The sequence below is a fragment of the Phalacrocorax carbo genome, chromosome 3 (assembly GCF_963921805.1).
Source record: "Phalacrocorax carbo chromosome 3, bPhaCar2.1, whole genome shotgun sequence".
Classification (NCBI taxonomy): domain Eukaryota; kingdom Metazoa; phylum Chordata; class Aves; order Suliformes; family Phalacrocoracidae; genus Phalacrocorax; species Phalacrocorax carbo.
In genome coordinates, this window is record NC_087515.1 from 127501975 (window position 1) to 127518169 (window position 16195).

Consider the following 16195-nt stretch of genomic DNA (forward strand, 5'->3'; position numbering starts at 1 on the left):
ATAAACCTTTCCAGGCCTACTCGGCTTCACACAGTTCAATTATGGGACTAAACCAAGAGGTAAAAGCTTTTCACACCATACTCTGCCATCCCGAGAACGCAGACACATTTCCTTATCTTCGGAGGACGACAATCACCACTTACTTCCACCTTTGAATGTTTGTGGCCTGATGCAGCCCTTTCCTTTCCTCTGGGCTAGAAAAGCTCTATTGGCCATTTAAACTCCAGCTTTTCCTAAGAGACACGTGCATTACAACCAGCTTCAGAGACGGCCTTTGCTGAGTATCTATTTCGCTTTGTAGCCAAATGCATCCCAGTTTTGAGACATATTTTCATAGACTGGGGCAGGTCACTCCATCCCAGTTTGATTGCCTTTAAGAGGAACAAAACTCTCCTTGGGCAGAGCAAAACGCTGGTGTCCGGAGGGCAAGAATATGCAACAGCAGCTAAATACACTTCCAACTTTTAATTTTGTTCCCTTTTACCCTACTTTTTACCTTACATCAGATACATCTGAGGTTTGATGTCTGATAGAAAGGAACTTACTGCTTTACGCAACAGGAATTCAAAACCCAACTGCACACAGTCCTGGGCTGACCCTGCCTGAGCAGGAGGTTGGACTAGATGATTTCCAGAGGTCCCTTCAACCTGAGCGATTCTGTGCTTCAGTAAAGCGACTGGCCAAAATTTTATCCCAGTCCACCACTTCGTTTGAATTAGTTCCCGTAGCACGACACGCTCCGCCAACATACAAGGTAGAAACTGCAAAGGAATTGGAAAAAGGCAGGCTTGGAAAGCTAACCACTGGGTCAGGACTGCAGCCTAAAAAGCCAAGCCAGCACCAAGAACTTCTAGAGAATGGTAAAAATTATGAGATTATGATGCCGATAGCCGCACTGAACAGCGATCGGAGCATGCAGAATCTTATTTCCCCACATGTCCCTCCTTGAGCCCAATGTTACAAAAATCCAACTCTCTCTTTCAAGGCTCTGCCCTCTGAACGACGATACGATGCCGGTGGAACCACCACTCTTAGAAACAGAAGCAAAAGGAGGAGCAGCAAAGCATCTGTTTTCAATGGTAGCAAAAGAGACGGCTAGATGGTCGGATCATGTCACACTTCCCTGCTTTTTTTCCCTTCATTTTTGCATTCTACCTCGATGTAAAATTGCACTATACTCCTCATTAAAAAGATAACATATGAGATAAAAGCCAGACCTGAAGAACATGTAATGCACACGGCCCAGTTCAAACACTACGTTTATGATGGGGGTACCAGGTTCTATAACTAGTGAAAATTAATTCCATTTTCTGCTGCATGAACTCCTCTTGCACAAAAATGTGAATCCATTTTTTGAGGCCAAGCATGATTTCATTTTTTAAGGCAATGAGTGAAAAGTGGAATACCAACACAGCATCCTTGGTATTTTTAACTAAATGAAGAGGCTTGTCCAGGTTGGTACAAAACGTGACTCCATGAGCTGCCCGTTTAAGTTGACGCCCACGGAAAGAATGCATTTCCCCTACAGCGGGGAGAGTGCAAATAAATTTCTTAATCACATTAGATACATGGTATATACGGTAAGTAAACCTCACCTCACAACATAGCAGTTGTTTTTTCCTTACTAAAAGAGACTCAAGGAAACAATATTCACTCTGCTCAACTTTTGATGGCTCGTCCCAGAGCTCGTCGGAGCCCTCGCAGCCATGGTACCAGAGGCACGACTGCTGCCTGTTTTACCTCCTGTTGTTACCCAGGCAACAGGTTAAAGCTACTGCTTGAACTGCAGCAGCCCATGATGCTACAGAAAACTGAGGACCGGGATGTGCTCATGGGGGAGAGTTGCTGGCAGCTTTCACAAACCCTTCCCCTGCTTCCTAGTGTCTTCTAGAAAGTTGGAGTGCCAGGGACACTGAGGGCAAAGGAAGGAGCTCCTTTTTGCCCTGCTTAGTCCTCAAAGAATGGGATTACTGGGATATTGATTTCCCATCTTCGTGGCAAAAAATGTTTTTCTTTCACAAGGAAAGCAAGAGATGCCTCCCAGATCTGACAAATAACCATAATAATACGTAGCCAGGTCAACCCAGCAAACATCCAGGTAGCCAGAAATCAAGACGGAAGCAGAAAGGTATCTTCTTGTTTCCTTCATTTTGGGAGTATTTAGCCCTTTCAGTAGTCAAAGAAACATGATGTCTACTTTCCATTTGGACGCCAGCTGCCGAGGCCCTCTTTGGTTTAGCAGCAGCCAGGAGAATCCGCAGCGGAGTATTAACCCCGCGGTATCTCCCGCACGGAGCCGGCACGCAGGAGGGAGGCAGGGAAGCACGCCTGTAGCAGCTGCGCACTTGAGCTTCCCCCATTAGCAATTTTCCAGAATGAGTTACTGTGGCATCATCCTCCTGATGGCAAAGCCGATGTAACGGTTGAACGGACTAATGAATTTTTAACCTCAGATTTGCTGGTGTTGGAAAAAGCATGCCTACGCAAACAGCAAATTCTAACTGCAGCAACGCTGCCTAAAACCTATGTTCACTGCGGAAACGACGAGAGCTCTCAGTTTAGGATAGTCCAATCTCAGACCCTGATATCCAAATATTCAAAGTCAAGTTAAATGACAGCAAGGCTTAGAAAAAATATGGTCTTATTTTGCAAGTGAGTGATGCTCTCCACAAAGCTTTACATTTTCCCCTGATTTAATAATAAATATTAGAGCATGATCTAATGATAAAATTATTTCTCCTCACAGCTTTGGAAATCCATTTAAATTATAAGTCTGGATAGTTTAATTAGGGAAGCATGTTTAGTTCAAGAAAAAAAATTGGATGGGCTAGAAGAAAAACCCTTCTAATACTCCCTAGGGCCTACGGGTCCTTCAACCCAATTTGATGTGAATGAAACCATTATTGTTCTTTTGACTCCCGCTGAGCCATTCTGTTAACGGTTTTCCTGGGATCCGAGTAGCATTTTACTACATGTTTTCATTATTCCACCAGCCAGGATTTTGGTCCTTAGACAGCAGAAGTTTCAAGCTTTAAAACAGTTTTTGTTAAACATTTCTTTTAATTTTATATAGATTATTATATGCATTTTAGATTGGCAAATGGTGGGTATTTGAAATTAACTGAGAGAAAGCCTCCTGCCCCTCTCTTTCTCCCTTTTTAAGCATCCATCAGTTTAATGTATTAAAACCGTCCGCAATGAAGACTCAATCAAGCAAATGAGACTGAACACACCCACCGACAGATATTTCCTGCCATAAAAATGCTCACACATTGGATGGGAGGGAAGAGTCACACCCTAATAAAATCTAACGGAGAAAACAATAAAAAGGGTTAAAAGGTAATAAAAGGATTATTATCAAGCTCTATAGACTAAGCCAAACCTTTAAGTGATATTTTATTGCATTAAAATGTGAGCTTTGATGATCCAGCTGGTGTTTGAACTGCTTTAGAGCCAAAACCTAACTTTGTTTTTATACCCCTGTGTGTGCAGCTCTACAGGGGGTGCTTGCGGTACCACCTTCTTGAAATAAAGCTGCTTTCAAATTCGTTGCAGAAAATATCTGTGCAATATCATTCCAAAACCAGCTTGCCTCTTTGGCTCAAAAAGGGAAGTAGGCTTCAAGTAATTAATACTTACAATACTTCCTTTGCAAGTGCACCAGCGTAACAGTGGACAGTTTGATATCTAGTGCTCTGAGAGGCTTCTGTTCCTCTGATAACTCGATTAAACAAATTGAGCAAGGAAGTGCAAGTTCCCTGAAATAACCAAACTGATGAGCTGTAAGCTCTGTTTTTCTTCAGAAGACACTTCAAGTATGATTTTATATAGAGGTTTCTGACACACGCACAGACTGCTTTAAAAGGAGCACTGAACCTCTAGGCTAAGCCAGGCAACAAAACTGTTACAGATAAACAACGAAAACTAGAAAAAGCCGTAGTCGGGCTGATGACAAGTCTGTTTAAATGGCAAAATTCCTTCAGAGCAAAATTTCTAACGCCTCTCCAATGACCAAAAATAAACTGATTAAGTCCTGTTCTTAAAGGCGGTTTAAAATAGCATCTTTATACTCTCTATAGGTCACATACAGCCCAGAAACTCCACAGAAAAACACGAAGCAGCTGATGCAAGCCTCCTGTTTTCCAGTAATATGTAGTCTTCCAGAAGGCCTAATGCATTATCCAAATAATTTGAGTACTGCAATAACATCCCCTTCTAGGAATAGCAGCACTTTCAGTCAGGGACGACAAGTAAGTCTTAATATATACCCTCATTATCCAATTTCTGCACTCCTGAATATGTCATATTGGTTTCCTCACCTGATAAGGACACGGGATGTGATATTCTCTGCAGCGTTCTTGAATCCACGTCGTCTCCCACACACCTCGATAAGCCTGCTCATAGAAATAGCAGCCAATTACAACCAACAGCGGCACGAGGTACAGAACACTGAACACGCCAATCCGGATCATGAACTTCACTAGTTTGTCCTGGTTCTCTTTTTCTAACGGGATTTCAATGCGAACCCGATTGAGAGAGATAATGCCAGCTAGCAGAAGGGAAACTCCAACAACAACATACAGGCAGAGAGGTGCAAGTACAAAGTACCTTAATGCATCCACATCATAGAGGCCAACAAAACATACGCCGCTAATATTGTCACCTTCAATTTTATTCATTGCTAAGAGGATGATGGTTAGAGTTCCTGGAATGCCCCAGGCACTGGCGTGGAAGAGCAACGCTTTCTTCTCGATTGCTTCGCTGCCCCATTTTGGCACAGCTGCCAAGAACCACGTGATGGTAAGGATGACCCACCAAACACTGCCAGCCATGGTAAAGAAATAGAGCACCATGAAAAGCATGGTGCAGGCTTTGTTGTGGGAGCCCTGTGTCACTGTGGAAGCCTTGTACTGGGCAGGGCTAGATGCGTTACACGCTACTCGGTCTTCAAGCAGAAAGCCAATGAAGAAAATTAGTGACACCATCATGTAACAGACAGCGTAAAATATTATCGGTCTTTCTGGATAGCGAAATCTTGTGACATCGATCAGAAAAGTTAAAAAAGTAAACAAGGTAGCCGAAAGGCAGACGATGGAGATCACCCCGATGAAGTAGCGAGCAAAGGAGAGCTCTTCACGCCGAAAGTACATATTTGGGCAAGGAGGGGAACAGTCCCGCACGCTCAGGAAAGAGTAACCCAGATCAGGGTCTATTTTCAACTCCCGAGGACACCAAAAACCATAATCCCTCTGTACTGCCATTGGGGCCTCTTCTGTGGGCTCCCCGGCTAAATTGAGGTCAACGAGACGAGGATATGGCTCATCACAATCTGGAAATCTAAAAAGTAAGAAAAGAATTATTTACAAGAAATACACACATACTTTGCAAAGATTAGTAACCTTATCTATATGTCTGACTTTAGACACACCAACTGGAGCAAAAACAAAGACAATCCAAGCAATGGGTCATGCCTGAAATACTATACTATGTTTAAACAAACTCTAGAACTCCTTGTCCCAGAATGCAGTGGATGTTGAAACTATAAGTACACTTAAAAATAAACCAGAGAAATAAATGGACAAGGGGCCCAGTGAAGCTTTAAGCATAAAGCTGAGGATACAAAATCCTCTCGGGAAGTCTACAGATTTAGGCTTACTGTAAACTGAGACTATGTGCCCAAGGAAGAGGGATTTTATAGAACATTTTCAAACCTTTCCCTAAGCAACTGTACAAGCTGTTATCAGATAGGGCAGTGAGCTAGTTAGACCAAAAATCCGACCTAGTACTGCTACTAGCGTTACTAAATTGAAATGATGATGAAGGTGTTTCAGTAATTACGTAAAGCTCTGACTGGAGGCTAAGGGCTGCTGGAGATGCCGTTGCAAGTTTGGAAGGAGAAACTGGAGAGGTTCCATGCATAGCTGTCCGGTTCTTCCCTCTGCTAGATGTTATCGCCTCAGCAAGCACAGCGTAAGCTAAGTATGCCTGTTCCTCTGCCACAGTTCATGTTCTGGCACCGTGGCACTAACACAGCACCAGCAAAGTTTTATCTCTGGTTTTGAAATTTCACTGCCTGGGCCTTACTGAGGAGATGGGAGACCTAAAGGGCCCAGGCATCTGTTCGGAGCATGGAGTCAGAGCGATCTTTGAGCCAGATTATTGGGACCTAGAAACATCCTCTGACTTATGCTTTTGCTAAAAGAAGTTTTCATTGTTTTTCATTCCCTCCAATCCAACTGTAAGAGAGTCTATTTCTCCCTGTTTGTGCTCCTGTATTTTATTAGCAGAGTCACTTATAAAAAAAAAAAAACCAACGTAAAGAGGTTGTTTTCAATTCCATGTATATTCTGTTTCAAATAGATTGGAACATCATCGAATACTTTTCTATAAAGTTATTTGCCTAATGTAAAGCTGAAAACATCTGTTTGCACACAAGCTCGACAAGAGGGAGACGCTCTGAAAACAGAGCTTTGAAATTTTATATACTCATCAAAACCAGCCAGCTCCCCCTTCAGAAAAAGAGACTATTCATCTCCAGCGTCTGTAATTTTGCCTCTCAGATAAATTTATAGCAGCATCACCTATTAAACTTCGGTATAGCAGACAAAACCAGGTCAGGATAAATAACAAAGAAGAAAAATAGATAGGTATATTAATTGATTGAAGAATACGGACATGTGGTTTACCCTAATTGCCCACAGAAATTTTCAGCTTATCTCTTGGGCAGATGATAGAAATACAAACGCAGTTTCCACCCCAGGAAACAGGCTGTCACACAAATGGAAGGGAAAATAAGGGCATTTGTAATGGAACACATTTAAAACGTCCGTTTCAGATCATAGAACTTCCTAGATCATACTAAAATTTTATCCTGGGATTCTGAAAAAAAACCCCAATTTGCTCACCTGGTGCACTCCATATCCTCGGGCCACGAGACCCCAAACATCTCCATGAGTTTGGAGCACTCGCTGAATGCTCTCTGACAGAGCCTGCGACAAGGGAGAGTGACACGGCCGTACTCCATGCACACAGGAGCGTAGAGGGCACACAGAAACGGTCGAAAATCTCTGGAGCATTCCAAATTCACCATTGGATGAAAGGGCTAGAAAAGAAAAAGGAGAATTCAGTAGCTCCAAACAGAAGTTTTGAGAACGCTTCAGCAGTACGCTGTAATTTGTCTCATGAGATGTCAGGGCTTTCACAACCATGACCATAACCACGGCCTTCTTTTTCTGAACTTTGTTGGAAGAAGTGATCACCATAATACAGCACTTGCGTTATTTTAAGAAGACAGGCAATCAAGAAGCCTGGGGACAATGACAAAGATTCACAAGGGACATTTATGTACTCAATTTGCATTAAAATCAATGGGAATTAGACAGCTGAACACCTTTAAGGATTCAGGCTTAGCTTCACACCCTCCAGTAACAGTCATATAAACCTGATTCCTTTTAGTGCTTGTGTAACTGACAGGCACATCATGAATTGCAAGCTCTTACGCAGTAGGATAATATGAAAAATTTGCATTCAGTTGATGAGATTAAAATCTGAGGAATGGTAGATAATGCAAGATTCCTTGACATTAGAGAAATAGAGCACACCGCGATCTTTTAAATATTCTTTTCAGGCCACAACGTAATATTTGTAAATAACCTATTTCTTGAATTTCTTCAGCAGGGCAGTGTTCTTCATATCTTTCTACAAAATGCAAACACAGGGCATTTTCCACTGCGCTCTTCCCATGGCATCTTGTCCAACTGAAGAGAACCCATCTGCTAAAATCTCAGTTCTATGATCAGAGCATATCTGCGGACAGAAAACAGTCCCAACGTGCATGCTATCGTTGTTATATATATTCTTATACAGACATGAACACTCTACCTTCCAAAACAGGGCTGTAATTACACTGAAGTAATGTTAAATATGTCATTTCTTGACTAACCATCAGAAAACATTGTGAAATCAAAGCCTGAAAAAAATTAGCCAGAAAAAATAACTGGTGTCTCGTGCTACCGTCTTGCCTGAAAACAGGTTTAAGTGATGGCAACACTCCTTGGAAGCACCGAGAGAAAATCTATCGCAATTAGCCAAGATACAGCTGTTCCCAAGTATTTCTGAAGATGAAAAAGAAGGAAAAGAAGTAAGACAGGAATTTATGTCTTAATGAAAACTGGTGCACGTTGATAATCCATGCTATCGTCTCACTATCCAGCGGGGGTTCATTTTGCTCTTGCTTTGTTATGGCTTGTCTTTAAAACTCTCCAGGAGTCAATCAATATCTTATTCTGAGCTTGTGCGGCACCTGCCACTATACAAAGCCTCACCACCTCTTCAGATATTAATAAAAAATCAACTATATTCTCTTAGGGCTGGAACTACAGAATATTGAAATACATTAGGGCTTAAAACTAGAATAAAACAAACCAGCATGTGAATGTGGAATTACTCTGCTACCTCCAGACTGGAGAGACAGCAGTGACATTTTAGTAAGCCACTTCTTTTCCTGGACTTATATTTCAAATCATAGCTTGACAAGGAAAGGTGACAGCTGCCTGATCAATGGCAGGGCAAACACGGGCTCTGTTCTAGATAGATTTTTATTAGAAGTCCATTATCGTGATACCAGAGTTTCCCCTTCTCCACAGCCCAGCAGGATTATAGAGCAAGAAGCCTCATCGTCAAAATTTGCGGTGCAATAGCAGAAGCACAAATGAAGCTGCTGTATCTATATAAAACCTAAATCTTATTGTAACTGAAGCCGAAGGCTAGGCTGTAGAAAGATTACATTTTCAAAATGTAATTTCCTGAAAAGTATTTTAGCTGATTCAACATTTTCTTTTGCCAAACTCTAGAACAGAACAGACCCAACGAGGAAAAAACAGGTCATGTTCTGTGGCAATATAAATGACAATTACTAGAAATGATGAGGAAAAGTTTCACATCTCGGTTCTTCCTTATCACCTCGTTACTCCTCCAATTCTTCCTCTGCAAAAGGTTCATTTTTGGAATGCAAGACACAACCGTGCTGTGATTTTACTGATGGGTTTTTTTAACATAATTATTATTTACCGAGCTGATTAAATTCTCTTCAGCGCTATGCATTTCTGAAAATGTTGTCACGTGACAACAGAGCCAGGCAATTTGGCAGTAGCTTGTATGAAGAGCAGTATAACCCTTCAGAGCTATTGACAAGGAGGAAGGAAGCAATAGTTGGAAAGTATTCACATTTACAAGCTCATCACTGCTCAAGGAATGCTTTCTATTTGTCTGGACGTTTACTTCAGATGCATATATGTTTTTATTTTTAAATAGCTATTGCCTACAACACAGGTAAAACGACTTTTTGACAACAAGGATCCAAGAAGTTGATTCTGGGTAGTTACGATGCCTGACATGACTGGCAAAGCTTAAGATACTAGTCTTCCTTTATTTGATGGTTTAGCCCCAGCCAGCAACCAAGCCCCACGCAGCCGCTCGCCCACTCCCCCGCGGTGGGATGGGGGAGAGGATCAGAAGTGTAAAAGTGAGAAAACTCATGGGTTGAGATAAAGCCAGTTTAACAGGTAAAGCAAAAGCTGCGCGCGGAAGCAAAGCAAAACAAGGAATTCCTTCCTTCCTTCCCATGGGCAGGCGTGTGTTCAGCCATCCCCAGGACAGCAGGGCTCCATCACACGTAACGGTGACTTGGGAACACAAATGCCATCACTCTGAACATCCCCCCCTTCCTCCTCTTTCCCCTGGTGTGGGACATCCCCGGGGTCAGTTGGGGTCAGCTGTCCTGGCTGTGTCCCCTCCCAAATCCTTGTGTACCCCCAGCCCACTTGCTGGTGGGGTGGGGTGAGGGGCAGAAAAGGCCCTGACTCTGTGCAAGCACCGCTCAGCAATAATGAAAACATCTCTGTATTATCACCACTGTTTTCATCACAAATCCAAAACACGCAAAAAATGCTCTACTACTCTCCTTTGATACGCTTTCCATGAGGAAAAGAGGTTTCAGAAATTTCTCTTTTCCTGCTACTTCACCTTCATTAAAAGATCAGGTTTGTTTTGATTGATTTGCAGAAAGCTGTACTATTTAGGAAGATCCCAGGCTACCTCAAGACATGAGAAAACTGTGCAAACAGAGCTCCAGATCATGGCTATTGCAAGGCAAAGGAAGAATAGTAAAGCAAGTTCAAGGGGACAGAAAGGTACCGGTATTTCCTTGTATCCTGTTGATCCTGCTATGGGGAGAGGTGGCTCTTGTAATGGCTTTCTGCCAGCTCCAAAGGACGCTGGGCGACGGTGCCGAGGGAATATTGGAACCGGGACAAGAAATGTCCAAAAAGCGGGAGGCAGAAGGTGCTCTTTGGCAACGGCTCCAGGGTCTGAAAGAGCACTCTAGTAAGAGCAGCATGCTCCCTGGCTGTCCCCTTCAGCAGCCCGCGGGCTACGTTACAGGGTGCTCAAACGTGCGGGATGCAAGACAGCTGCCTAAACACCGGCTTCTCCTGCTATCTGAGATGCCATTTATTTTCCAAGGCATCCACATGGGCCTGGACAATGAGGCACAAGATCTGTCCCCTCTTGGGCCTGACAGATAGGATGCAGGGTCTATGCAGAGACCACTCCCTTCTGGCATGGCAGCTGGAGGCTGAATTGAAGACGCTGCAACATCTGAAGTAACGCTGGAGTAACCAAATCTTCCCTGACAAAGTCCCCCAGAGGGCATGTTAGCTGTACTTAGGGTTCTTCAGAGCTGCAGAAAACAAGTTGGGTTTGAGCATGGCCTTGGCATAGCCTCAGAACGCAGCACGGATATACTCAACCCCAACAACACTGAGCAAATACACTTAAATAGGGGTAATTTAATAGGCCTGTTCCTTCCCCTAGTGCTGGCTGTTCTGTTTCACAGCAGCTCCAGGCCTCTCTCACACCATTCCGTCTCTCAAAATAGCAGCTGCAGGCAGACAAGAACTCTCTTCTGAATTATATAAAATCAGTTTATTTTAAAATAATTTTAAAATCATGAAGAGGCTGAGCTAGACAACAGAAGAAGAAAAAACCTTCCAACCACTCCTCCTAACACAGAAAAAGACACCGACTTGCTTTCAACCAGTACCAGCAGCATTTGTTACAGGGAGCAGCTCAGTCTGCAAGCGCCCTACCTCTAAAATCATCTTAGCCTGTTGCAGCTCCTAAGATGAAACGTCATTTCCATCTACTGATTATGTTGTTCACTCTTAAAAATAAAGCCAGGGAGACTAAGAGACTTTTTTTACGCTCTTGCCCAAGGACACAGTGCAAGTTATGACATTTAGCCCTGTTCCATTTCAGCGCCTAAGGAGAGGCCCTCTGTTTAAATGCGACGTGCCTTTGAAGAATGCCTGTTGAACAACCCAACACGCAGAGGGAAGAGGAAGAGGACAGGGACACGAGAAGACGTGATAGCCAAAGTGATTTCAATAATTCAGGCCAAGTCCTGGGAAATCCAAGAAAGGGAAGAGATAAATGTTTCAGAAGAGATAAACACTCTTCGCTACTAGAGGTACTTAAGTATTTAAAATATGCCAGATCACATAACTGTATAATCTATCTACAGCTGTACACCCACCGGTCCTTCTACCTCTGAGAACAATCTTTACGACCATTCAAATCCCTTCAAAGACAGCGATAGCAGCAGCCTTATGAACTGGACTTCTTTCAGGCTGGGTCCGAACACTCTCATCCCGCCTTTGCTTTGCCACGCAGGTGTTGTGTATCAGGTAACGTGCCCCAATCACGTATCACTGCCCTCCCCAGAGCAGCCCAACCTGCAGTGCAACCGTACCCATCTCTTCTTTCCCTCCTCCTCAGAATTTCCTTTGCGGGTAGCAAAGTTGCTTTAAGACATTTCCCGATTCCCAGCAGTGTGACCTCAGCTCCTTCCCTCCCTACGGTTCCTATCGGCTGAAAATGTTTTAATGGTCATGCTCTAACAGAGAGTAGAAATCCCCTGAATCACAGAATCACAGGTTGGAAGGGACCCCCTGCTTGCCTTTGCTTTTCTTTTGGGTTTTTGTTTTTTCAGGAGGGGATGAAAGCAAAGGAGAGCCAGAATGACTTGTGTAGATTTTCCCCCAAAAAATAATATTTTAAACAAATTCTCACTTCGTTACAAAGCACGAGCAATAACTATCAATACACAGGTGGAGCTGCATTACAGTTTCAGACTTCTAATATTATTGAGAGAGAATAAACCAAATTCCACCTTTTATTCTACATTTAGCTGGCTGTTATTGGGAAGTGACATTACTGCAAGACTTAAAAAGATTTTGCTAATCTTTCACTGCTTTGTTTGTTGATATATTCCTCTCTTTTAACAGAAAACTGAACAGGAAGCATTCTCATAAACTCATAGGCAGAAGGAGGGAAGCTTTCTTCCCTCGGGCTCACGGGAAAAGAGTGATGCTATGACTATCCATTACTGTTGCAGTTCTCTGGTGGAAGCAACTGCCTCAGGGCGTATCCCGGCTCAGGCCAGGCACATCATCTGCTCTTTCTGTCCTGTGCTGCCCTGAGTTTGAATTCAGCTTGCTATTCATTAGGGAAAAAATCTTGAACTGTATCTCAAAGTCCATGGGCAATAATGCTTTCCAGGCTACCTCCCGAGGAGAATCGCAGAAGCTGCAGCTAGATTTAACTCTTCAGACAACTGCTAGTTAGACCGAACCTGTTACTGCCTCCTGCTTTTGATCACTGCACTTCTCCGATTGAACTGCTCTCACAGCTCTGACAGCAGAGCAGTTCATGTGAACGCTCTCCAGAGACTGTTACAGGCACAACTGGTTTTCTTGAGACAGTGGAAATTTGTTCTCCGACGGCTCTGACCTGCACGCTCCTCGGAATCCCGCTAGGTCTGCTGCGGCCTGTGTCCCACAGTCATGCTGCCACACAAGCCTAACCTGAACATATTTGCTGTAAGTTAATATCCTGAGCCGAACAACTGCTGTCGTACTTCAACTGCTGATGCTAACTTCTAAATGAGGCTGCAGCTGAGCGTCCTGCCGTAACCTAGCTGGCATTTCCTAAAGACTAGGGAGCCCTCACACAGCACAGCAGAGATTTGCAAAGAGAAGTGTTCTGGGGCACCACCTTCTTCAAAAAAAACATAGCCACATCTAACAGAAAGCTACTTTTTTCTCACTCAGTTTGGCCTTAAGCTGGTGCCACATGGCCACATAAGTCACGGTGGCTGAAGGAGCCAGAAACAGAGTCAGGTGTGTCACAGCAAGTCCATTTCTTTAGGAACTGACCCACATTTGCTCAACTTAACATGACTGTGGAAGTGCAGCTTTATTCCACAGACCCTTTATTCTGTTTTCAAAGGCCTGCTTTGAATGCACAGTGCCAAGACAAATTTAGAGTAGAATACAGTCATGGTTTTAGCTGGGATGGAGTTGATTTTCTTCACAGTAGCTGGTACAGTGCTGTGCTTTGGACTTAGTATGAGAATAACTTTGATAACACACCGATGTTTTGGTTGTTGCTGAGTAGGGCTTGTACTAGTCAAGAATTTTCCAGCTTCCCAGGCTCTGCCAGGTGCACAAGGAGCCGGGAGGGGAGGGGGCACAGCCAAGAGAGCTGATCCAAACTGGCCAAAGGGATAGTCCATATCATATGGCATCATGCCCAGTACATTAGCTGGTGGGAGCTGGCTGGGGGCAGGCAGCGATTGTGGCTCAGGGGCCAGCAGCATCAGCCAGCAGGTGGTGAGCAGTCGCATCGCTTGTGTTTTGTTTTTTTTCCTTTTATTTTCAGGCTTCATTTCTCTCACTGTTTTCATTATTATTATCATCATCACCATCATTATCTGATTCTCTCCCCATCACACAGGGGTGGGGGCAGTGAGCGAGCGGCTGTGTGGTATTTAGTTGCTGACTGGGGCTAAACCACGACAGTCCTTTTTGGCACCCAACACGGGGCACGAAGGGTTTGCAACAATAACAGTTGCTGGTCACAGCAGAGACTCTGTTCTCAATATTAGTTTATCCGATCTGCACCATGCTCTTCTATTTGCTGCGTCTGTTAAAGATTGGTGTTGGGGCTAAACTACAACAAATACTTACCATAATGTATATTCAAAGCCTACCTCACCATTAACTTCCTCGTCTGGAGAAATTTTGGTAAACTTTGTTTTTATTGATTATTTTTAGCTTTGCACAGTGATGCAGATATGAGAAAAGCCAAATGGGGCCACAATTCTGGCCACTTGTTAAGCTTTTCTCTTCAGCAAGAAAAAATGCTGTTCTCAAATTATCTGTATGGACCCTTACGAACCACATAGCCCGCTGCCTTCCAATATCCCAGGAATTCGATGCTAGCTGGAAAAATCAGGGTTGCAAACTGGATTAGATTGACACTCTACTACTTTATGGGCTGGGAAGTAAAAAATTTCAGACTGTTTCGCTAAAAATATATGTCTACATTTAAATAGCCATTAAGTCATTCCAACAATAAAAATGTCAAGCATTTGGTATGGTTTTAAACGATATTTTTCTCATGGTATAGGTTGAACCAGCCAATCACCCTGTCATTCACTTTAAAACCTAAGACCAATTGTTTTACCTGCCTTACTTGTGGAAGGGCAGCGATCACACAAACCACCCCAAGCTTTCTGGTCTGTAAACAGACAGCTGAGGTTAATTTCTCAAGTGCAGGGAAAAAAAGTAGGATGAAGATGAAAGCAGTTAAAAGACAGCAAATGGCATTAATCTCTGTCTATATGACTAAAAAGCAGAGCCATCTGCTGTCATTCTTTAAAGAGATCTACTGCTTCATTTTAAATTCTGAAGTTCCTTTGGAAGACACTGAAAAGATGGCATCCATCTGTCAATTTGCACTTTTCCTAATGTGATCTCTACATTTTAGGAACCGACGAAGGCAGATGGGTGGTCCTGGTAACAATTTCTATTTGCAAGAAGTGTTAGTTTTTATAAGACAGCTGAGACTGCTTGGACTTCCTCCTTCCTCTCCATATGCCTGCTGTGATGGGCTTGGGAGAATTCCAAAGTATCACGGAGAAATAAATATATATCCCCTGGACCGTGTTTTAGATACTATTAAGTTACGACACTATAAAGCACACTTGCCTGGACAAGCAAGGGACTATGGGGCAGGAGCTGTAAGCCTTGACAAAAGAATATTTTTCATTTAAATGACACATTTCTATCTCCTGCAGTTGCAAAGACAACCTTCCAAGTACAAAGTGAGTGGGATCGCTGCTTTGATGCCTGCCGAAAAAACGCTCCAGTGCTGTCGTCACCGTGGGAAGGAGAAAGATACCCATTACGAGAAGTGGAGCGTTAGCGATAACAAGCTTTTCTTCCCTTCAGCTCTGCCACCGCAGACTGATCGGGACATCAGGGACTCACGGACTGTTTCTGCCAACTCAAGGGAGGTCTGTCTCCTTGAAGAACAACAGAAGTGAAGAGTATAAACACTTCACCATTGGCGTGGTGCTCTAAAATTTATCTGGCTGTGTGAAGGAGGAAAAGCATTTGGTATGAAGAATTTGTTAGAAGGCTTGACACTAACTTGAGAGCACACAATGGAGTCGGTAGACAGATCAAGCTCTTCAGAGCTCATAAAAAGGGAATTTCAAAAAGTTGGAAACATGAGGGAAAACAGAGATAAGAACATAGCCAAGATTCAAAATCACCAATCAGATTTGCTTCACCTTTTCATTTTTACTGCCATCAACATACATAATGACAGCGTCTGTCACATCACAAACAACATTAATACCCTGCAGAATAAGATTAGACAAGTTGGATTTCTAAAATACAATGAAAGCAACACTGGATACTCCCATTGAAGAGAATTTACTTTTATTTTTCAAAGGCTGGATGACTTCTACTATTTCACGTGTGACTTCGCTAACTGTGTTTTTTCACACAGTTGATGTAGCAGAATCCCAGACTGGTGGGGGTCTGGAGCTCACCCCATCCCACCCCCTGCTTGAGCAGGCACCCCCAGAGCAGGGGCACAGGGCCGCGTCCAGGCGGGGGGTGAATGTCTCCAGGGAAGGGACCCCACAGCCTCTCTGGGCAGCCTGTGCCCCTGCTCTGGCACCCGCAAAGGGAAGGGGTTTGTCCTCATGTTCAGGGGGAACTTCCCGTGTTCCAGCTTGTGCCCGTGGCCCCTTGGCCTGGCGTTGGGCACCACTGAAAAGAGC

General features: G+C 43.6%; 1 protein-coding gene across 1 annotated transcript in view; it reads right to left on the reverse strand.

Moving 5' to 3' along the window:
• The window catches only part of FZD3 (frizzled class receptor 3), a 60444-nt gene that overhangs the window by 21293 nt on the left and 22956 nt on the right, over positions 1 to 16195 (reverse strand). The window contains exons 3-4 of the mRNA XM_064448307.1: positions 6906 to 7102; positions 4320 to 5337 (exon numbers count right to left, since the gene is read on the reverse strand). Of these exons, the coding sequence (XP_064304377.1) occupies positions 4320 to 5337; positions 6906 to 7102 (1215 nt within the window). The remainder of the gene's footprint in view (positions 1 to 4319; positions 5338 to 6905; positions 7103 to 16195) is intronic.